The sequence below is a fragment of the Diabrotica virgifera genome, chromosome 6, assembly GCF_917563875.1.
Source record: "Diabrotica virgifera virgifera chromosome 6, PGI_DIABVI_V3a".
NCBI classification, from domain to species: domain Eukaryota; kingdom Metazoa; phylum Arthropoda; class Insecta; order Coleoptera; family Chrysomelidae; genus Diabrotica; species Diabrotica virgifera.
The window spans coordinates 129,827,249-129,851,394 of NC_065448.1; the positions used below are offsets into that span (position 1 = coordinate 129,827,249).

The window sequence follows — 24,146 nt, forward strand, 5'->3', positions numbered from 1 at the left end:
AAGCGAAAAGCAAAGTTTTAGTTTTCAAATTTACATTTTGTACTGTCTTCTGACAGCAGTAAATGTATTTTGCATTAAATAAATTACACAGATTCTTCTTTTTGTCCCAATTTAATTCAAAGAAGAAAAAATTATAAATAATTATGTTAATGTTTATATTAGTGAATAGAGAATTAAAATAGAAAAACCTTTCGAATGAGCTATCACACAATCCCTATTCTGATTTTAAAAAATCATCGATTACATCATCACGCCTAGATGGATGACGTTTTTAGTATGATATATATCAAATATTAAATTAATATCAAATATTAAATTATACATACATATAAAATTATAATTTAAAAATAAAAATCGACCTGATTCGGGATTTATCTCCAGAGTCGCCCATTCTCGAGAAAATGAATATACATATTCCAACTCAAACGTTTTCATTGTACATATATAACTTCAGAGGCTTATATCTTAAAACCATGATTTTGTGGAGCTAGGGGCCCATTGAGTCTTTTGTTGTACACATCAAGGACTACCAGATCCCAAAGTTTCAGAGCATTTGACTGAGAACCATTTATCATAAGGTTTCTGTCGGGTTCTTTATAAAGTCGCAGGCCTATAAATATGATATAAATTAAGCACAATTCTTTTTAATTCGCATTTATATACAATTGAATACACACTACATAATTCTTAGGGCCGGTTTTTCGAACGCTAATCAAAAATGGAATCAACTGATCATTATCAAATATTTAATTACTGTCACCAACTGTCAATGTCAACTTTGTGTGGGTTGCTGAAAACATAATTGATTACAATTATGAGATTTATTAATCAATTATGTTAATAATTGTTAAGTTAATTAATAATTCATTAATCAACCAATTATGTTAATTATCATAATGATAATTAACATAATTGATTGCAATTAACTGATTGACATACGAATGAGGGGTGTTGTTATTTGATGGTTGTTAAGGGGACTTAATTATAATAAACTTCTTGATTAGCGTTCGAACAACCGGCCCTTAATGTGTTATATACATTTTATGCTCTAAAATAATTTAACTTATGCATTATCTTTTTTGGCCTCATGCTCAGCTTTAATTTTCGCATGCCAATCTTTATTTTCCTGACTTAAAGTTTTTCCCTTCTTGGCATCTTGTTTTCCCAAATAAACCATAGCAAGACAGCCTACAGCTGTAGCAGCCATCATATAATTTGCAATTTTAATTCTCATTCTGTTTCTACACCTCTCCATTGTACTTTGAGTAACATAAGGTGGTACTTCTGCAACATTTTTATATTTGCCTGTCCATACCAAAAATTTCTTTTCTAAGTTGTTAACTTTATGTGATGATTCCAGACTATGTGTAAACCTAACTAAAGTAGTAGGTTTCAGACGCTGTGTTTTTGCAAAAAAATTTGAAATGTAGTTCATCTAAAAATAAAAAAGAATAACGTAGATAAAAAAATAATTAGAATTGACTTACAATACCACATATGTACATATTTTATTTAATTATTGTCATAATTGAAATATTAATTGAATAAAAATTGATGACAGATTTTTAAGTCATCTAAGATTTGCCGATGACATAGTACTAATAAGCAACAATATAGAGGAATCTACATGCTAAAAAATCCATTATCTAGTCAAAATGAGTTTTAGAATAATAAAAGACATACAAAATGACAAAAAGAGAAAAATAATAAAAGAAAAAATCAGAAGCTACAAACTGAAAGAAATAGAAGAGATGCCAGAAATGCCTAGAGGAACATAGGAAAAGAGAAAATAAGTACCAAAATATAGAAGAAAGATGGAAAGATTATAAACATAGTCTATTAGTAGCTGCAAAAGAGAGTTATGGAGTAACAAAAATAAGTAATAACCCAAAAAAACGCACGGCATGGTGGACAAAAGACTTCGGAATTCGGGATTTCATCAATCAACGTTTAAAGAATATCTACCTACCTTGGTAACATTGAAATTTTTAGTTAAATGTCCAATTTAGGTTTAAAAATGGCTGATTTCGCAATTTTCAAAATTTTTAATCGCTTATATGTATCACAAAAACTATTAACCTAAGAGAAAAATCACTAAAGACCTTTTCTGTTTGGAATGATTCAAAAAACCTAAAAACACTTTGTTCGATGCAAAAAAATTTTTTAGGAAAACCCCCTAATCTTTCCCCTCGCCTGGCAAGGTCTTATGCTGTTCAGAATCGCCTGTCATTGTACACATTTCTTATAAATGTGTAATAACTCAAACACATACTAAAATTTAAACTTTACAGGAGAAAGTTTATTTTTCCCCTAAACTATGCAATTTTCGATTCACCTGGTAGATACACGTGCAGGGCTGATGCCTGCCAGGTCATGGTTTTTAGTCTTGGTGTCATATGAATTATCACTATACAAATTTCTAGCCTTACAGGAAGAACGTTAGTCGGAGGGTTCACTAGCTCTTAGACTCTAGAGGAATACCACAAAAACGATAGCTACACGACATCAAAGCAAAACTCAGAAAAAACCGGCACCAAACAGAGAAGAGTGTAGAACTCATGGGGAGGCCTTAGTCCTTGAGTGGATGCAAACAGGCTGAAGAAGAAGAAAATTGCAACCATACGATAATTATAAAATTAAATGATTTATGGTTATACAGTATGATGCAAATGAAAGGAATAAATTCGTTATTTCGTAAGCCGGCGAATTTGGAAAACTCCTGAAACAGGTCGATTTTTATTTTTAAGTTATGATTTTTTGACATACAGTAGAACCCCTCTAATCCGCCCTCGGATGGTCCGACGCTCCGGGTAATCCGACCTGCCCGCATGCCCCGGCAAATTCCTTCAGTGCCTGCTCGCAATTCTTTCAGTGTTATTTCGAACCTTGTGGTGTGTACATATGTTTTCAAAATGTCCGCGAAACGTAAACACATTACTCTTTCGTTAAGTGAAAAACTTGCAGTGCTTCAAAGGCTGGATAAGAGTGAATCACTACAAAAAATTGCCAAGGAACTGAACGTAGGCGTGACAACAATTAAGGATTGGAGAAAAAATCGGAAAGACCTTGAATGACGATAGATGGAGAAAACGCTCTTAAGAATCGAAAAACATTGAAAAAGCCTAAACTTGAACTGCTTGATAGTGAATTATGGATGTGGTTCAGCCAAGAAAGTAGGAAGGGAACTCCGATATCTGGCCCAATCATAAAATAAAAGGCAATAATTTTGCACAAAAAACTAGAAGTCGGAAGTGAGTTTAAAGCTAGTGAAGGCTGGATTGATCGCTGGAAAACCCGTCATGGTATCCGGTTTATCTCAATTTGTGGTGAAAAATTATCTGCTGATGCTGAGGCGGCTAACGAGTTTTCGGTGAAGTTTCAAGAAATCGTAAAAGAAAATGAACTGTTACCTTGCCAAGTCTATAACATAGACGAGACAGACCTAAATTACAAAATGCTTCTCAGTAAAACCTTAAGTGAGCCAAATGAAACCGTAGCGGGAACGAAACTCTTAAAAGATAGGTTAACTGTTGCTCCTTGTAGCAATGCCGATGGTACACACAAGCTTTCCCTGTTTGTTATAGGCAAATCTAAGAAGCCCAGGGCTTTCAAAAACATCAATTTATCATCATTGCCGGTTTATTACCGCAATCAAAAATCTGCTTGGATGGACTGCAATCTTTTCAAATCGTGGTTTTTTGACGAGTTTGTGCCATGTGTTGAGAAGGATTTGAAAAAGAAAAATCTTCCCGTCAAGCTCTACTGCTATTAGACAATGCACCATCGCATCCCTCTGAGGAGGATTTAGTAAAAGGAGATATAAAAGCTATCTTCCTCCCACCAAATGTCACATCACTTATCCAGCCAATGGATCAGGGAGTGATAGAATGTTAGAGGCGTTATCGCCGAAAATACATCATAAGTTCTATCTTAGAAAAATCCGAAGAAGGATATGACATTTTTCAAGCCATGAAATCCTTCAACATTAAAGATGCTATCTATACAATGGCTGAGTCATGGGCAGAACTGAGTCCTGACACGCTAAGAAAATCTTGGCGTAAGCTTTGGCCAGAAGTTATGACCGAAATTGACCAGATCGAAGATGAGCAAAACGACATGCAGGAAATCGTTAAAAATCTTCAAACCCTGAATAATTCAATCCCTGCTGGTGAAGTTGAAGAGTGGATTGAACAATGCGACAAAAACTGCAAAACCAGTGAAGTGCTGAATGATGACGACATTGTTGCCGCGGTTTTGGAACATGATGGTGATGAAAACGTGAACTCAGAATCCGACAGTGATGTTGACGAGCCTCCTGTCCAGATTTCACACACCGATGCCAAGAATGCATTTGAAATCGGCCTTCAGTACATAGAGCAGAATCCAGCATCAACACCGATGGACATCTTGTGGATCAAAAATTGGAGAAACATTGCAGCTAAGTCCAGAATTTCGTCTTGTAAACAGAAATCTATCACTGACTTTTTTTCCAAGTAGACTACTAATTTTTTCAGTACATATGTACCTTTTTTTGCAATTAATTTAATAAATACATAACAAAGAATTCTGGCATTTTAATGCAATATAATTATGTACATATGTATGGTTATTATATCACTGAAGAGAATAATACAGGCTTTTTTCTTGTACAGACGTATTTAATGACTTTTTCTGATAATCCGACCTTTTTTGCGTTCCGACCATACTCCTAGTCCCGAGGGTGACGGATTAGAGGGGTTCTACTGTATGTATCATACTAGTAACGTCATTCATCTGGGAGTGATGACGTAATCGATGATTTTTTTAAATGAGAATAGGGATCATGTGCTAGCTTATTTGAAAGGTTCTTTAATTCTCTATTCAGTAATATAAAAAATAATATACTTGTTATAATTATATAACAATAATGTACTTGTATAATACAAAAAATGTTTATTTGGCAAATAAATATTCTTTTTCGCTTATGTTCAATGTGCAAGCTGCCACCTGCCTGCCTATTGACAGTTTAAACATTAAAATTCAAGCGAAAAGCAATGTTGATTTGTCAAATAATAATAGCTATTTGTATAACAAGGGAGGAAAGAGCTACTTTTCCTCCCGAGTAAATAGGCAAAGCGGTTTCTGGCACATCCCCTAAATCGCAACCCCGGTCGTAAATGCCAAAAGGCTTAACGTAGGATGACGTGTGACGTCTCGTTGGAAAGGGGATGAAAAATGGGGTTGAACGCAGTATGTGGCGTGCGCATCAGATTATGCCAAAAGGGCATTACGTCATATCTTCGTTTCTATTGGTCCGATCGTGGCGTAAGAGGGCTCGTTGGAACGGAGAGGGGGTAACGAATACGTTGAGACAAAAACAAAGATGGCGGCATGGTCAAAACGGCATTACAGCATATCTTTGTTGCTATTGGTCCGATTTTGACGCATGGGGTGTCAAATGAAAGCTGTGGCGACACAGAAGCCAACTGTGTCGTTCTTCTTCTGTCAACGTTCAATTAGCGAAAACGCCGTATCTGCAAAAATCTAAAAAAATTAAATTTTTACTTCTTTCTAACCCAAATGTGCATATCTATCTTATTTACTTACTAAAAATGACGTAAGTTAAGCCAAAACACATTAAACACACCGCATCTTATGCCGTATCATGTGTAAATGTTTGTATACTAACCTAAAAATCTTGATTACTCCCCACCACTTTTACCAACTGCAGTACCTCAGACGTGCAGAGGAGTACCTGAGACGTACAGACGTCATCAGAGACACGCTTGCACAAGGCATAGACGACCACAGAGGGGTACAGACGTCATCAGAGACACGCTAACAGAAGGCACAGACGAACACAGAGGGGTACAGACGTAATCAGAGACACGCTAAAAGAAGGCACAGACGGCCACAGAGGGGTACAGACGGCCACAGAGGGGTACAGACGTCATCAGAGACACGCTAACAGAGGGTAGCAGAGACGTACAGATGCCATCAGAGACACGCTAACAGAGGGTGGCAGAGGGTAGCAGAGACACGCTAACAGAAGACACAGACGACCACACTGCCGTGCTTAGCCAAAACGCCGTATCTACAGAGACATCACATTTGAGTAAAATCGATTTTTGTTCGAAGTATTCGTATACATTTACATAGGATACGGCATAAGATGCGGTGTGTTTAATGTGTTTTGGCTTAACTTACGTCATTTTTAGTAAGTAAATAAGATAAATATGCACATTTGGGTTAGAAAGAAGTAAAAATTTAATTTTTAAGATTTTTGCAGATACGGCGTTTTCGCTAATTGAACGCTGACAGAAGAAAAACGACACATTTGGCTTCTGTGTCGCCACAGCTTTCATTTGACATCCCATGCGTCAAAATCGGACCAATAGCAACAAAGATATGCTGTAATGCCGTTTTGGCCATGCCGCCATCTTTGTTTTTGTCTCAACGTATTCGTTACCCCCTCCCCGTTCCAACGAGCCCTCTTACGCCACGATCGGACCAATAGAAACGAAGATATGACGTAATGCCCTTTTGGCATAATCTGATGCGCACGCCACATACTGCGTTCAACCCTATTTTCATCCCCTTTCCAACGAGACGTCACACGTCATCCTACGTTAAGCCTTTTGGCATTTACGACCGGGGTTGAGATTTAAGGGTTGCGATTTAAGGGATGTGCCAGAAACTGCTTTGCCTATCTACTCTCCCGAGAATGAAGTTTACTGCCCGACGCATAGCGGATGGCAGTAATCATTCAAGGGAGGAAAAGGCACTTTACTCCCATGTTATACATATGATTTTTCCACCTTCCTCAAATAACAAGTGATTTTTTCATTTTTAAATAATTTATTTATGTAAATGACAAAATTTATAAGATAACTAAAACTAACAAGTAGGTACAGTAGAACTGTCAAATATAAGTCAAATTATTAATGTAAACATTGTTAAATCAAAATAACAATTTTGCTGTTTTTTACCATTCTGCAAAATACAGGGTGCCCTGTGCCCTATAAATAAACGTTAAAATGTATAGATACTTACGTACTAGATGATAGAATATTGTATAGGGCGTCAATAAGTTATTTATTTCATCAATGACATACCATGTCACTTTTACTTTTACTCCCTAGGGAGGAAAAGTACGACTTTGCGCCCTACAATCAGGTCAGGAAAAGTATACTTTCGGTAGAGGTAGGTGGAAAACATTTTTTTCCTATTTTCTGACAGCAGTAAAGTGTATTTTGAATTAAATAAATTACACACATTTTTCTTTTTGTGTCAATTATATTAGGTAATTAAAAAAATTTTTTGGACACCCTATATAAATAATTATGTCAATGTTTATATTACATACCGAATAGAGAATTAGGCTATCACACGACCCCTATTCTCATTTAAAAAAAAAATCATCGATTACGACATTACGGCCAGATGAATGACATCACTAGTATGATATACACGCCAAAAAATAATAATTTAAAAATAAAAATCGACCTATTTCAGCATTTTCCGTAATAAGGGGAAAGGCACAAAATATTGCCGGTCAAAATTTTCAATGTGTTTTAAATGTATTCATTTTTTTGAATCCTGAGAAAACTAACAAGTATTTTTGAAAAATTTAAACGCAGAATGAAAGATTACGTTATTAATAAATAAAAAGTTCCTTTGGAATGAAATATTTGCAATTAAAAATCACAATAAATTTTCTTTTTTAATTTCATCCCTGTAACTAATTAAAATTAACATTATAGTTTAATTAAGTAGTTTTGATGTGAAATAAGCCAGTTTTACTAAAAAAATGATTTTATTAATGTTTCGAAGTCCAAATCGGATGCCGTTGTCAAAATACAAAAAATATTAATATTAACATTTTGCGCCTATGCCCTTAAAGTCGCCTTATAAAGAAATATCGAATATATTCCTTTCATTTGCACCAAACTCCATACTGTACAAAAGTACAAACTAAGGACAATTCCACAAGTGGTAGTGTACACTAAAGATAGAGCTGATCCTTATACTGTGCTGAGAAAATTAATCTTTTGGGAGAGATAATAAGTTTGGGAGATTGTCAACAATAAACGATAAACAACTCATAAATTTAATCATGATTATTTCTTAAATTAAACATATTAACAAGTTACTGAGGGGTCGCAATATAGCGGTAACAGTCGCAAAAATCTGTCGCTAGTTCAATGCTTTTTCTTCATCCAAAAAGTGCACAACGTAGCTAAATAAGTATACTTAAATAATATGCAAAATAGTTATGTAATATATGGTAAGGAAGTAGTAACTTAGGTTAGTAGATAAAGTAGGTTAAAATTACTTTCCTAAAAATAAGTAACTCACGGGTTTAGGAATACATAGTCATGGTGACGGTTTACAAGGGAAAAATGTCTTGGCTAACAAACAGGACAGGAATAAACATGGATCTATGTGCTACAAAATTATTTGACATACTGGAAAAATCGGAATGGAGTTTGCTAAAGTGAGTACCAACAAGTAGGAAATTGTGCAGTTTGTGTGGAAAATACTTCTGTACCTCAGAGGGATACAGATACAGAGATACAACACTATGTCCATTTTCATAAATTTACAGTAGAGTTCTAAACTTTTTTCAACAATAGGGACAGCTAGACTTGGTGTTCTTTTAAAGGTCACTACCTCCGTGAACAAATGGTTTAGGACATATACTAAAATCACAATAAAGACGCACTAGAAATAAACAAACCAAGACACGTTGAATGTTACTAGAAGCACTCCCGAATCATGATTTACAATGTATAAACTTTGTAATTCATGATTTGGTAATTACAATGTATATTCATTGTAACTCATGATTCGGGAGCTCTCATATGTAGTAACATTCAACGTGTCTAGGTTTATTTATTTCTAGTGCATCTTTATTGTGATTTTAGTATAGTGCTTTATTCCTCTAAGTAAAATGTTAAAATTGAATATGGTATTAGCATTGTTTATATAGTAATAGTTGTATAGTATGCAATATTTACGAGCGGTAACCAGTGTGACCAGACTTGATCATATAAGAAAAGCACTTGACACGAAACAGTTATTGTAGTTCAGCCATATCGCAAGAATGAGAGAATGTAGAGCTGTAAAGAGGGTATGTAAAGCTGCGTCAGATAAAACACAATGAGGAGGCAGACCAGCAAGGACATGGAACACAGATATTGGGAGGGCTTTTGCAAAAACAAATATTGGGTGGAGAAAGGCAGACAGACTAGCTACTGGCCGAAAGGCATGGAGATGTCTGATTACTCCAATTACCTCTACACTGTAAGGTAAGTAAGTAAATAAGGGAATACTAAGTATAGGAAAATACATTGTAAAATTAATGAGCAAAATCAGTGTATCAATAAATGAGCCTTAACACTTTCAGTGCAGCGTTAAATAGTAGGGAGTTGCGCTGTCCAGCCATGCTCTGCTTGATTGAAAGTTAATGAAAGGCATTGAAAGGGTTAGTAATACAACTCCAAGGAAAAAAAAGATGAATAAAGTCTTCTTTCATTGTTATTTTATGAGTACTTTTGACATTACTCTTAGTTAGCTCATGGAGTAGTAATACAACTCCAAGGAAAAAAAAGATGAATAAAGTCTTCTTCCATTGTTATTCTATGAGTACTTTTGACATTACTCTTAGTCAGTTTGCTGTTACTGTATATTTATAGGTTTATATGAAAGATAACTTAGAAAGCACAATGTATTTTATATATAACCAACCAAATATATATGTTACAGTTCAAGTTGATTCTCAGTTAGAGTTGACTCCAACTAGTTGGAGTCAACTCCAACTGAAACGAGCAGTAAAAGTTGATTTTAAAAATTTAAATCAACTTTTACTAGTTGGAGTTGACTCTTCCTGGATCGATTCAGTAAATGTTGATTATACGAGAATCCAAGTGCATTTTTGATGAGTGTGCGTTTCTTTGTTTTTACCGTTTCAACTACTTATTAGTATAGTCTGTAACGTCGCCCCCGTTAGGTAAATTATTCTGATTCGATTTTTTGCACAAACTTACGCAAAGAAATATATACATCCGTATAACAATCCTTCTAACAAATACACAGGGTGTCACGCGGTACCGCGGTCGAAAAATTGTTTAACAAATTTTTGTTAACCAAATTCACAAAAATAATTTTTATCTATTCTATCTCATATTATGTAAAGCAGCGGTTCTCAATCTGTGGTACATGTACCACTGGTGGTACATATTTATTTATTTTTATTTATTTATTTATTCACGGGCAAGCCCTATTCAGATATAAATGTTACAGTGTTCTAAATTATATAACATAATTATACAATTATATACTTAACATTAATGTTAACCAATTATATAACATAAATTATCATAACATAGCAAAGTGGTTTGAAAGAAAATAATTCTATGAGTAGTACAGTTACAAAAAAGAAAAAGAAAAGAAAAGAATAAGATAACATATAGGTCAGTACAATTACAAACAAAAGATATCACCTAAATCAGTTCAGAAATGTTCCAAGGTATAACGGTTCCGAGTTATCTAATACATATGTCATGTAACACCAACCACAATACAAAAGCTCCGACCGAAAATATTAAAAAGTTAAAAAGTTAGGGAAGAAATATGGTTTTTGAAGCGGGAAACTGATATATTAAAAATTTCGAGGTTATTTAATGAGTTAGCTAATCGAAGAGCTCTAGGAATAAATGTGTCGTAAGAATAATTGAACCTATGAAAAGAGACATAAAAGGTTTGCACCTGCCTAGTCGAACGACTGGGGACAAATAGAGATATTTTGGAGAGAAGCTCGGGGCAGTTACACAGCCCGTTGATAATTTTAAATAAAATTTTTAAGTCTCTTTGTTTTCTGCGTACCTCAAGAGGAGGTAAGTTCAGTATGCGCTCTAATACAGAATAGTCATAGTATACATGCATCTTAGTAGCAGTATATCTCAGAAAATTGTGTTGGACAGCTTCAAGTTTCAGTTTATGAGTAAAATAATAGGAGGACCAAATTGTGGAACAGTAATCGAAATGAGATCTAACCAGGGAGAAATAAAGTGATTTAATAGCTGAGATGTTTGTAAAGTCTCTGGTGGTTCTTTTTATAAAGCCAAGCATCTTCATAGACTTCTGTATTGTACTGGAAATGTGTGATTTATAGCTAAGGGCGGAGTCAAGGATCACGCCTAGATCCCTAGTTTCAGAGGCAGAATGTAAGGTCAGATTATTTATACTATATTCGAAGATGATTGGATGATGAGTTCGATGGAAACGAAGAATATGGCATTTGGATGCATTCAAACACATACCATTTTGCATACACCAGTTTGATAGGCGATCAATATCACCTTGTAGACTAAGTGAATCAGCCTCACATGTGATTATTTTAAAACATTTTAAATCATCAGCGAATAACAAAGTTTCACTTACTTGGAAACAGGGTATTAGATCATTGATAAATATATTAAACAACAGAGGTCCCAAGTGTGATCCTTGTGGTACACCTGAGGTAACAGAGATGGTATGAGAATAGTGATGATTGTGATGATACATATCATTATTTGCGGTGGTACACAAAACACACAAAAACTTAAAATAGTACTACATAGTAAGTCTTGATTATACAATCTAAAAATATAGAAATATAATAAAAGAAACTTTAGATGGTACATTACTCAAAAAGATGAACCGCTGATGTAAAGGTTTTATTGCGTGAAAATTGTAAATATAGATAGCAGTGCACGAAGGGTTTAAAGTGTGTCTGAAGTAACAATGTATTTTTAATGGGTTTTACTTTTTCGCACTGTTTTTTAGCACACTTTCATATAATTAAACATCCTTAACTTTCGCCTTCGGGAGGAAATCAGACACGCCCTTGCAACGGCAACTGAAATGCTCACAAAACAGAGACCACGGAAGCAAAGATGGATGACAGAGGAAATATTGGATTTAATGGATGAAAGAAGAAAATGAATATTACCATCCTTGGAATATAAGCTTTCATTTGAAACCTCATTTGTCATATCGGAAAAGAAATGAAAGGCAAAATTTACAAATCAGTCATCAGACCAATAATGACATACGCGGCAGAAACACAACCCGACACAGAGAGGACAAAAAGATTGCTCGAAACAGTCGAGATGAAAACCCTTCGAAAAATCGATAGTAAGACTCTATGGGACAGAGCTAGAAGTACAGATATACGACGGAGATGCAAGGTGGATAACATTAATATATTTATATTTATTAAGCTCAACAGGCCGTGAAGGCCTAGGGCTGAAAGATTTAATTTTTCCTTACAATTACTATTACATATTTATATATAATGCTATATCCTATACTACTATAATATATACAATATTACATTTGTTTGTATAAAACACTTAATACTACACTTAACATTATAGTCTTTCCATACATTTCTTCACCACTTCCTTCCATTGTTTTCTGTCCAAAGCTTTTTCTTTCCAGTTTACAATATTACTTTGTTTTAAGTCTTCATATACGCTGTCCTTCCATCTCCTTCTTGGTCTTCCTATTCTTCTTTTTTGTATTGGCTTACGTAATAGAACCATTTTTGGCATTCTCGCCTTTCCCATTCTTTCTATGTGTCCTAAGTATCGGATTCTCTGTGCTTTGATTGCCGTCGTTATTTTTGGTTCATTATATAGTTCTTCAAGTTCCTTATTATTTCTTCTTCTCCATTGACCGTCTATTTTCACGCCTCCATATATTGCTCGTTGTATTTTCCTCTCCCATCTTTCTAAAAGGTCTATTTCTGATTTTTTAAGCACCCATGTTTCACATGCATATGTAGCTGTAGGTCTGATAACTGTTTTGTAGATTCTTATTTTTGTTTTTCTTGACACATCTTTGGATTTCATTAATGGACGCAATGCTCCATACTTTTTGTTTGCTTTTGCTATTCTTGCTTTTATTTCCCCTTCCCCATGTCCCTTTTCATCTACTTTTACACCCAGGTATGTAAATTCTGAAACTCTTTTAAATGCGCATACATTTTCTCCTTCTATCTCCAATGTGAAATTGTCTTCATTTTCTTTATCTGTTTCTCCCATTATCATGTATTTTGTCTTTTCCTTATTTATGAGAAGACCAAAAGGTTTGGCTTGTTTTATTATATTGCTCATTAATTTTGTTAGCTCTTTCTTACTTGTGGATGGATAACATTAATAACTGGGTAATAAACAGAAGAATAGAATAGAATGACCACATAAGTGGAATGACAACAAATAGGGTAGTCAGGACAGCGAGAGACGGTTCCCCAATAGGAAGACGTTCAGTGGGAAGACCACGAAAACGATGGAACGACAACAACTTACTAGAGGCACATTGAAAAAACAGACAAAGTAATGTCTATACAAAAAGAAGAAGAAGATTTGTCAATCTACCTGTTGTAATGACTGAGGAGTTATATTCGCGAACGGACGGACAGACAGCCTAGGTTAAACTTGTCACCTTTAGTACCATCCTTGGATATTAATCTTTCATTTGACACCTCATTTGTCATTCTACCTGTTATAATTAACGAGGAGTTATACTCGCTGGCGGACAGATGGTACCAGGCAGTACCGTGGTCGAAAAATTGTTTAATAGTTATTTATGTACACTTCCCGTCATAAAAAACTGGTACACGTTTTTTCCCCAATGTAAACCTGTGTTCAGACTGGATACAATAGTTCGTGAATCACTTCGTTGTTGCCATAACAGATAACGGAATTGCACCAAATCTAAATACAAAAAAATGACGTTTAAAAATGTATACAGGTTTTAGATAGGTATTATTTTTATCACTACCAATTATTGACCATCATTGAAGAAGCCTGGGAAAGCTTGGACGAAGATGAACATTTATAACTAAATTTATTTGTCAGTGCCCAAAAGATTACAAGAAGTGATTAATAATAATGGAGCTATGACAAAATATTAATATTTCAGCAGTTTCGAATTGTAATACATATATTTAAATTCCACACTTGTTCACTGTAAAATTTATTCATATTGTATTAATTTCAAATCAATTTTTTTATTTTTCCCGTGTGTTTATTCTAGTATCCCACAACTCGATAGAGTTTTGTATTTACAGTAGGAACAATTTACGAGAAACCAATCACGCTTCTCGATTTTAATTTAAACATAATAATTTATAAAATTTTAAATTTTATAATTTGTTAAATTTAAATAAATAATTTAAAGTTATGTCTAAATTTATTAACTATCATTATTTTTGAATTGAAATATTTTCATAAATTATAATAAAACACGAATCAATGTATGGGTACTAAAATTGACTGTTGTCGAGTTATTAGCGACTTAAAATTTGAAAAACGCCAAAATAACCATTTTCAAGGTTTAATAACTCGGTTAAAGATAATTATTGTGAAAGTCGAGCGAGCGGCCGTAGAGTAATGGCATAATCGCTGGCCTCATACGCCAGTGCACGTGAGTTCGAGCCCTGCCAAAGACAAACCATTTTCATTTGCAATAATGGCACCGAGCCGTCTCACCGTGTCTCGGAGAGCACGTTAAGCCGTCGATCCCCCTGGGCTAGTGTACATCGACACTAGTTACTTGAAACAGGTTTAAAGGTGTAATTGGTGCCGGAACTGTCCGAAAGGCAAAAATGCCATACGATATTATATATTATGAAAGTCAGAAACTAAAAAAAATCAAAGATTAAAGCTACCTCTATAAGATCCTGAAGAAATTTTTGTCATTATTAATTTCATTAAGATATTATTTTTAATTATCAACAATGAGCGCTAAGCGTGTATTGAGGCGGCCGTCACTATGAGTGCGAGTGAGATTCACCATTGGACGGCCGGAATGGTGCATCTCTTTAGCATTCACCATTGATGGCCGCCTAATACGCACTTAGCGCTCATTGTTAATAATTAAAGATAAAGCTTAGTAATAAAATAGTGACAAAAATTTCTGCTGGATCTTGTAGAGGGGGCTATAAACTTTGATTTGGTCACTTTCTGACTTTCATAATAATGGATTTTAACCGAGTTATTAAGCCTTGAAAATGGCTGTTTTCGCATTTTTCAAATTTTAAATCGCGTATAACTCTTTACAGTACAACAATCAATTTGAGAGAAAAATCACAAAATACCTTTTTTTGCTCAGAATAACCCAAATGATCCAAAAAAAAATTATTTTGTGAAGTGAAAAATTAGTTTTGTGAATTTGTCTAACAAAAAATTGTTTAAACAATTTATTGATCAAGGTACTGCCTGGCACCCAGTAGATTTGTTATAAGGACCTCTTTTTGAGTAAGTTTGTGCAAAAAATTTGAATCGGAGTATCTTACCTAACGGGGGTGACGATACAGCCTCGACTAATTTGAACATATTCAGTAACATTTAATTTCTAGAATCGGCTGTTTGTGTGAATCAGAATCAACTTTTACTAAATGGCATTGGGAAGAGTATACTTTAACTGGTTGGAGTCTACTTTTACTAGTAAATGTTGAATATAAATCTTCATTTTATATTTATAATCAACTTTTACTGAAACCAGCCGTTAGTGTTGATTCGAACTAGTAAAAGTCAACTCCAACTGGATAATCAACTTGAACTGTAACATATATATTATGTAAATAGAAACAACGAACTTACTAAATCCATATGACTTGGTAAGAGGCTTTGGAAGGGAAATGCATTTAGGTACTTTAATTTCATATCATCATAGGCGAAATGATATTAAAAGTGCATAAACAAGTAACATGATAGAACAAGGAAAAGCAGGGAGAATCATTCAAGATAAATAAGAAGTAGTAAGTACATCAAAGCATACAATGTAACAGAAAATGGTACAGCAATGATCTAAACAGAGGAGCAAAGTGTATTAAGATAAAACAACATAAATTGGCCTAATATCAAATATGAAGATTTAACAAAATGTTTTTAAGATAAATTAACTTGATAAGACAAAGGGAGGACAGCACAGCTTAGTCAGAGTAGTATTCAAAAGTGAAAATATACATTCTTATTAAATATGAAAATACTGATGTGTGTTCAGGAAAGTGTGTATTGAAGGTTTTTTTATATCAGCTTTGGCTTAGCCAATTAGCCAGGTATTAAATTAAAGGTTAAAATAAAACATATTGAATCAGATTTTAAAAAATCTTATTATTATGTAACTGTATTTTGATATGAAAATTAGGAACATTGTTTACATTACAAAAATAGAACTTGGTGATTGGGAAAATTTGATCAAAATTGAAAGAGAAAGTAGTAGGTGAAACCTTGTGTTTAAAAACAATTCTCATTTGATTTTAAGAAACTGGCTGAAGAAAATTTGGCACTTAACTATTATAATACATTTAAATCTCTGGAACTTAGTAATTAGGATTATACCTTCAGCACTATATGAGGATATTTTATTTGAAGAGCTATTAAAGTATAAAAAATATTCATAGTACTTAAATGATTCTCTTAGAACAACCATAAGATTTATATTACAGTAATGTTGATGTAATATTTTTATTACGTGTTTATTTACAAGTTATTTTGTTTGAAGCGGTACTTACAATTATTTATTCTTTTTGCCTACAAGGAATATAAAAAATATATACGTCAAGGTTATTTAATCGAAGTTTGGAATTTGGAAGTTTTTCTGTCTGTATCCTTCAAAACAGTGTGACAGGCCGTCACTAACAGCTGATTATTGACAAATACAAGATATGTCGGCATGTCAACATGCTGTCAAAATTAAATCGATATGGTGGCCGGGAGGTTATTCTATAAATAATTCTACAGAAGTAGAACGTACCATGATACTATAAATAACAAGATAGTATCTTCCCGTAGCGCAAATACGTCCGAGTTCGCGCATCGCATGACGTAACTGGAGTTGGAGACCGGAATTTGAATTCTTGTTGTTAGCTTATAGTCCAGGCTTTATCGTCGCCCCCGTTAGGTAACATATTCAAATTTGATTTTGTTGCATAAACTCACTTAAAAAGAGTTCCTTATAACAAATATACAGAGTGCCGGGAAGTGCCGCGGTCGGAAAATTGTTTGAACAATTTTTTTAAACAAATTCAAAAAATCAATTTTTTCACTTCAAAAAATCAATTTTTTCACTTGGTTTAATTTTTTTTTATTCTTTGGATCATTAAGGCCCCGTCTCACCATCAAATAATTGACAGTTATTTGATCAAACTTGACAGTTAGTGACACAAACTATTGGCTGTGAGTTTCGACGGTAGCGCAATCTCGCGGTTTGAAACTTATACTTTTCTGATAAAATTTATGTATGTGAAATATACAAAACGAGAAAAATAGATACTTATCTAGAAAGACACAAATTATGAACTGAAATATTATTGTAACCTGATTACTAAATGAATACACAGAATTAATAGTAAAATTAATTATGTTTTTTTATTTTATTCATTATAATTTTAATATTTAATATATAAGTTCGTGCGACTGGATGACTGATTACGCAAGAGACCATTGAGAAAAAGAATAAGTTTAAATTAATTATTTAACATTTTAAATGTGTTACCTCTGTTTATTTTTGTGTGCTTACTGATTTGCTTATTAAAATTTGTAATTTGTATGAATTGTAATTTGTTTGAATTCTATCAGAATGGATATTAAACATATTGGATTCAAGTCTTATTTCCCATGATATCCAATTTCAATCAGCAACACCAAAAAAGGAAAGGATTTAGTTGATGCAGGACATGTACGCAATGTTTCCGAATATAATAAATGCATCCAGTACTGTTATATTCAGTATTTTTACATGAATCAATACAACAGCTGCAATATCCTGTTTTCTTTTTTGAAAAATCCGTATTATCCGCCATTTCAGTTTATAAAGTTTATCAAATGCACAAAACAAAACTGCCACTAACACAGCGTTGCCACATTTTATTTAGAAAATCTACTGTAAGTTTAGCTTACTAAAATCTACTTATCAAAAACTAAAATACAATATACTATAAAACTTTATTAATATATTTGTATATAATTTAGAACTTTCTATAATAAAAATAACAGCTGACTAACTAGAAATTTTTTTATTTAGCTAATGCCTCGACAACTAATGGGCATTGGCATGGTGATGGTACAGTGGATTTTACCAGTTAGGTAGCTAGTGTTATGTGTAGTGTGTGTGTTTAGTAAGTGTCTTGTTACTTTGCAAAGTCGATGTCATTGTCTTTGCAGAGACGCTAATTGTATCCGAACGTCTGCGGTCCCTCCGGTGGGTACCGATCCCACAAGGATAGAAACTATTTTCATTTATTAATTTATAATAAAAGAAAAATTCTCTACCCTGGTGAGATTCGAACTCACGACCATTCGGTCCTTTCGATCCAAAGGTAGGCGCTCTTACCACTGAGCCACAGAGGGAGTTTAACTAGAAATTAATATGACTGTTTGTAAACAAAAACCAAACTTTTTTATATTTTAACTGGGGAAAAAATGACCAACTATTATTAATTTTTATCAGTTTTATATTTAATATTTGTATATAATATTTTGTCATCCACTGATTTTAACATCTGCATGTCTGGATCATATTCTTCAAACAATTATTTCGCATGTTACATTAGAAATACGCAAACACAACATTTGTTGTTTTGCAAAGTTACATATATTATAATTTTAATATTTAGATATTTTAGTTTTCCATCGTTAGCTTCTAACAGGCTCACCGAATGCCAGAACTCTTCAATAACACCTGAAATAGGTACTGATTGCACTGCTACTTGAAATCTACAAGTTTGTTACACCAGAATCCAGTTTCATTTCTGTTTAATATTCATCATCTACGTCCAGGAGCTAGATTCCGTGCACTGTAGATATCTACACTTCGCTTTCTATCGATGTCAATTGTCGTGAAAATATTTGAATTTTTAGCTTTAATTGAATTATTTTCTAGTTTTGCTAGTTGATGCTGAAGTGACACTTAGTAAAACCAGAAAATATTTGAATTAAAACTAAAAATTCAAATATATTGACATTGATAGAAAGCGGTCGTCGGTGTTAGCGATTGTACACAGAATCCCACCCCTGAATCTTATTTTCGGTAATGGCATTGGGAAATTGTAACAAAATGTCTAAAAATTAATTTAGAAATGGGGTAAATACTATTAAAAAGCAAATTTTATTTTTGTCATAAGGAAATGTTGAAATATACCAAAAATCTACTAAAAAATATTGCCTACTAGAATTTTTAAAAAAATATCAAAAATCTACCAAAAAAGTAGAAATCTACTAAATGTGGCAACGCTGCACTAACAGCGCTGGAGAAAACCGTCAAATCCCCTCTCCTCTACCCATGGCGCGCCATTTAAATTTATCAGATAAATGCACAAAACTGCCACTAACAGCGCTGGCGAAAGCTGTCAAATCCCCTCTACCCATCGGCTCATGGCCAATACATACTAACTGTCACTTTGTGTCACTAACTGTCAAGTTTGATCAAATAACTGTCAATTATTTGATAGTGAGACGGGGCCTTCATGAGCCAAAAAGGTCTCATGTAATTTTTCTCTAAAATTGACTGTTTTTGGGTTATACTCGATTTAAAATTTGAAAAACGCGAAAATGGCCATTTTCAAGGCTTAATAACTTGGTTAAAAATTATTATGAAAGTCAAAAAGTGAATGAGTTAAAGTTGAAAGCTTCCCTACAGGATTCTGAAGAAATTTTGTCATTATTTTATTACTGAGCTGTTATTTTTAATTGTTAACCAAGAGCGCTAAGTGAGGCGGCCGTCAATGTGAGTGCAAGTGAGATGCGCCATTAGACGGCCGGAATGGTGCATATCTTTCGCACTCACTATTGACGGCCGCCTATATGCAGTTAGTTAATAATTATTTGTTAATAATTAAAAATAACAGCTTAGTAATAAAATAATGACAAAAATTTCTTTAGGATTTTGTAGGCAGGCCCGGACTGGCCCGCCGACCCACCGGCCCTTGGGCCGGTGCGCCTTTTGCTTTCGTTGGTATTTATCCATAAAAAATTAAACGCTGAAAAAATTTTTTTTGAACCTTTACACAAAGATGATGCAGCTACCATTCCCCTAAAAAATGTTTTTACTTGCCTCTGGTTTCCCCTTTTAGCGCCGAGGGCGCACCAGAAACCTACATAATGAAGCCAGTCGGTATTCGCTCCGAGCGTTAACAAAGTGTCAAAGCATAATCGACCGACCTGCTCATGGTGGCGGTTTTTTGAAATTTTATAAGGACGCTTTGTGTATGTTTAAATGAGATATTTAAAAAAAATGCCGTGTCACGCTAGTGATACTATGTATTAACATAAACAGAAAATAAAAACGCACTTAATCTGATATAAATTCTTCACTTTCCAATATTGATTATCAGTTTGATTTTGTATACATAACCTCACTATCGCAGTTTATGGCAATAAATCTTTATTAACGAAAAAGAAAATATTTTTGTTGCACTATAAATTACAGTATAAATTAATAACTAATGAATTCTAACAATTGTATTCGGTTATTATCACTACAAAATAAAATATTCAAGTTTAACAAAATAATCCCATAAGACTCAATGTTAAAACGTCCTTACAAAATCTGACAGCGTGCCACGTGACTGTAAGTAGAGGGGAGACGCACGGAGCCAATAACAAAATACAACTTTTAATTGAAACATTTTTACTATTCGGGCGCCTTTCGTAGGTATCAATATTCGCTGTTTCTTTTAAAATAAATAATAGCTTGGATGCAACGAGCGGCGCCCTCGAAGAAAATTTTTACGATTCGGGCGCCTTTCGTAGGTATCAATTTCCGCTGATTCTATTATAATAAATAGCTTAGATGCAGCGGGCTACGCCCTCAAAGACAAATTTTAAAATTCGGGAACCTTTTCGTAGGATTAATTTCCGCTGTTTCTATTATAATAGAAATAGCGGATATTTGTAACTAGAACTACGAAAGACGCCCAAATCGTAAAAATGGTCTGCAAGGGCATTGCGCGTCGTATCTAAGCTATTTGATTATCTGATATAAAGAGTCTTACATTGGCCTAAAATATACAGGTGTAATTTTCTGCTCTCCATAACTACATTATACATAATAGATTGTTGCGTCCCAGAATCCTAAATAATGAAGCCAGACAATTAACAAAATACAACTTGTCATCTCGTATCAGGTATCAAATAATCAAATAGCTTAGATGAGATGCGCGCCGCCCTCGAAGATCATTTTTGCGCGATTCAAGCGCCTTTCGTAGCTATCAATATCCGCTTTTTCTATTATACTACAAGAGTGTTACATCTCACAATTGGCCTAAAATACATGAGTGCGTTTTTCTGCGCTCTTAATGTATCTACATTATACATATAGGATTGTTGCGCCCTAGAGTCCTACATAATGAAACCAGTGGTTACAACAAAATTCAACTAAGATAACTAAATTCAGATAATCAAAGGCTAAAACACATAGCTTGAAAATGGTAGCCAGGGTTTTATGTTAATAGCCTAGATGCAAAGCACTACACCATTCAATTCGCTACACACAATCTTGAAACCTTGCCATAGATATCTCTTTTGAAATCCTGAAGCAGGTTACTCCACCTTTCTCTTTTCGATCATCTAATCTCATTTCTGTACCCATTCTGCATTCGCTTCAATTCATTAATTCTCTTACAAATCTCCTGCTTGAACTCTTATTAACCTCTTGCACTTTCTTCGTACTCTTATACAATTTGTCCTCAGATATGTATGCCGCTCGGTCCACCAGTACGGTTGTTTCCTTTCATACCTCTCATTTGACTCCACACAAGCCAACTCCGATGCCGCACTCAGACCTACAATCAACTCACTTACATCCTCGCATCTCGGACCAATCAAGCCAAGCTTTTTCCACAAAACCTCCTCATTTAAAAGTTTCTTTATATCGATATCTCTATCTTTCTGTTGATTCCTTTTGCTGAGCTATTTTTCTTCCAAAACAGTCTAGCTTATGACCCTGTTTAAAAGTGACGTTGAAACCAGTGAGATGTCCAGAAATGATTCACTACTACTACTACCTCTCACGAACGTAGGTGCCTTACCGACATTTAGCACAGTAAGCCTCATGGCGTGGATCCATTCTGATTGGTTTGTGCCTTTCCCATCAGATCTCGTATCTTTAACTATTCTTTGTCGAGAGACCAACTTTACATTGGTCTCCTGAAAGAGGGTCACGTCATAACCTTTCCATCGTGCAAGTGCCTCCGCAACGTCGTGAGCGGCCCTCGCCCTTCCCACATTGATTTGAAGGTATTTCCTATTATATGGTTTTTATCTCTCTAACTTACTTACCCGTACGCTGTCCGATTCCTGATCCTAGGTGCGTTCATCCACCCTTTCCTCGTTCCTTGTGCCACGGTCTTTCTTGGCCCCGCCTTTCCAGGATCAGTTTTTTATACTCCGAGCACTGTAAGCGGTCGGCTCTGTAACCGGACTCTAAAAGTGAGGCAAAAAGTCGTCTCACTACTTCACTCTCGTGTCTGGTGCCCCCTTGCCACATCTGTAGCAGGAGTCCAGCTTGTTTTCTCCCTTGCAGTCAGCTTTACTATGCCCGAATTTCAGGCATCTGAGGCACCGCTGGATATGCAGTCTATCTCGTATCTTGCACGACTCCCAACGAATGGGCATTTTGTCTTTCCAGTGCCTTCTTGGCTCCGATGTGCGTCAGTCTGACTGTGACTTTTCCATTTCCTTCTCTATTTTCCCTTATAGAGATGAGTTTGACGTCGTTAGGCTTCCTGCATTCATGCATTATACCGAGATGCATGCAATATTCCGATATTAACATATGGGGCACAAACATCGACAATCACAAAAAAGAATATGAACATACTCAGAGTCACTCAACACGCGATGGAAAGAGCAATGCTTGGCATATCACTTAAGGACAGGAAAACAAACACATGGATAAGACAGAAAACCAAAGTCACCGATGTGGTACAAAAACCATTAAAATTGAAATGGGAATACGCTGGACATGTAGCTAGGAGCGATCTAAACAAATGGCACAGAACAATTCTAACCTGGAGACAATACCAACACAAAAGACCCAGAGGCAGAGCTCCTAACAGATGATCTGAAACGGACTGCCGAGAAAAATTAGCTACAAGTAGCGTACAACAAAAGACAATAGAAAGGAAGACTTGAAGAGGCTTATGTTCAGATGTGGACGTGAATGGCTAGACGAAGAAGAAGAAGGCTGCCGGTATACCTCCGAAGGATCCTCAGGATTTCTTCCATTGTGACATCTCCGTCTATATCAAATATGTTCACCTGGTCCTGATAGCCCCGGACGTCCTGTACTGTTTCCTTCCGGGCGGGCCACGACAGTCTTCTTCAGGAGCTCGGCTTGTTCTTTTCCTGTCACTTCGAGGTTGAGGTCCCCGCGCCCCTAGTCTTCTTAGTGCTTTTGACGCTAATCCCCTTCTTCCTCGTGTCTGCGCTACCCTTAATTAGCTTGAACAACTCGGCGTAGGACTTTCCACCTCCCTTCACGAACGTCCCCGCGTTCGTACTGCTCCAGTGCGGGGTGGAGTTCCATACCCATAAAGATTACTTTCAGGAGCTTCCTAATGTTCCTACCTCTGTAGACCCCTATTACTCTTAGAGACGCCTTTCTGATCTCCAGTGTCTCCATGTCTTCCCTCAATTTCAAAAGAATGGCCAGTAGTCTCTTATCCCCGTCCATTTCCTTCACCTGTTCTCTTCCTCCTGACCCTTCCTTGTAATTGTGGTCATAGTATTAAGTTGGAGGTACTTCAGCCCTCCTGGTCTGTATATGTATCTCCTGAACATACAACTGGTTTTTCCCTTATCAAGTCGTGGTACCTTATCCGCTCACCGGAAAATCCAGGTTCCATGACCACTACTAAGTCGCCTGCAAATTTATTCCCTCTTTCCGGTTTGGCTACCGCATAAGTTATTTTATTCCCATTCAACTTTATAATGTCGTTTATGTTTTCAAAGGACCTGAGTTCAGGACCGTTGCGATCATTTCTATCTCTCTTTCATTAAGTTTTTCGGGAAAGAACTTTCGAAGTCAATATGCATTCCTCGCCGGTTTTCTCCACTATTCTATCTCGTTTCTCAATGCTGCCGAGGGCGACTTGTCTGAAAGTGTCCTCCATG

General features: G+C 35.1%; 1 protein-coding gene across 2 annotated transcripts; it reads right to left on the reverse strand.

The window, feature by feature from the left end:
* Positions 1-638: 638 nt before the first annotated feature.
* Positions 639-16,706, reverse strand: LOC126886016 (UPF0389 protein CG9231). 2 transcript variants are annotated; one of them, XM_050652855.1, is made up of 3 exons: positions 16,547-16,670; positions 13,528-13,742; positions 639-1,435 (listed from the first exon to the last, which is right to left on the reverse strand). In XM_050652855.1, the coding sequence occupies exon 3, from the start codon at positions 1,433-1,435 to the stop codon at positions 1,064-1,066; it is 372 nt and encodes a 123-aa protein (XP_050508812.1). In that variant the 5' UTR covers positions 13,528-13,742; positions 16,547-16,670; the 3' UTR covers positions 639-1,063. The 2 variants fall into 2 exon arrangements, with proteins under 2 accessions (XP_050508812.1, XP_050508811.1); XM_050652854.1 differs by lacking the exon at positions 13,528-13,742 and having other exon boundaries at positions 16,547-16,706.
* Positions 16,707-24,146: the final 7,440 nt, after the last annotated feature.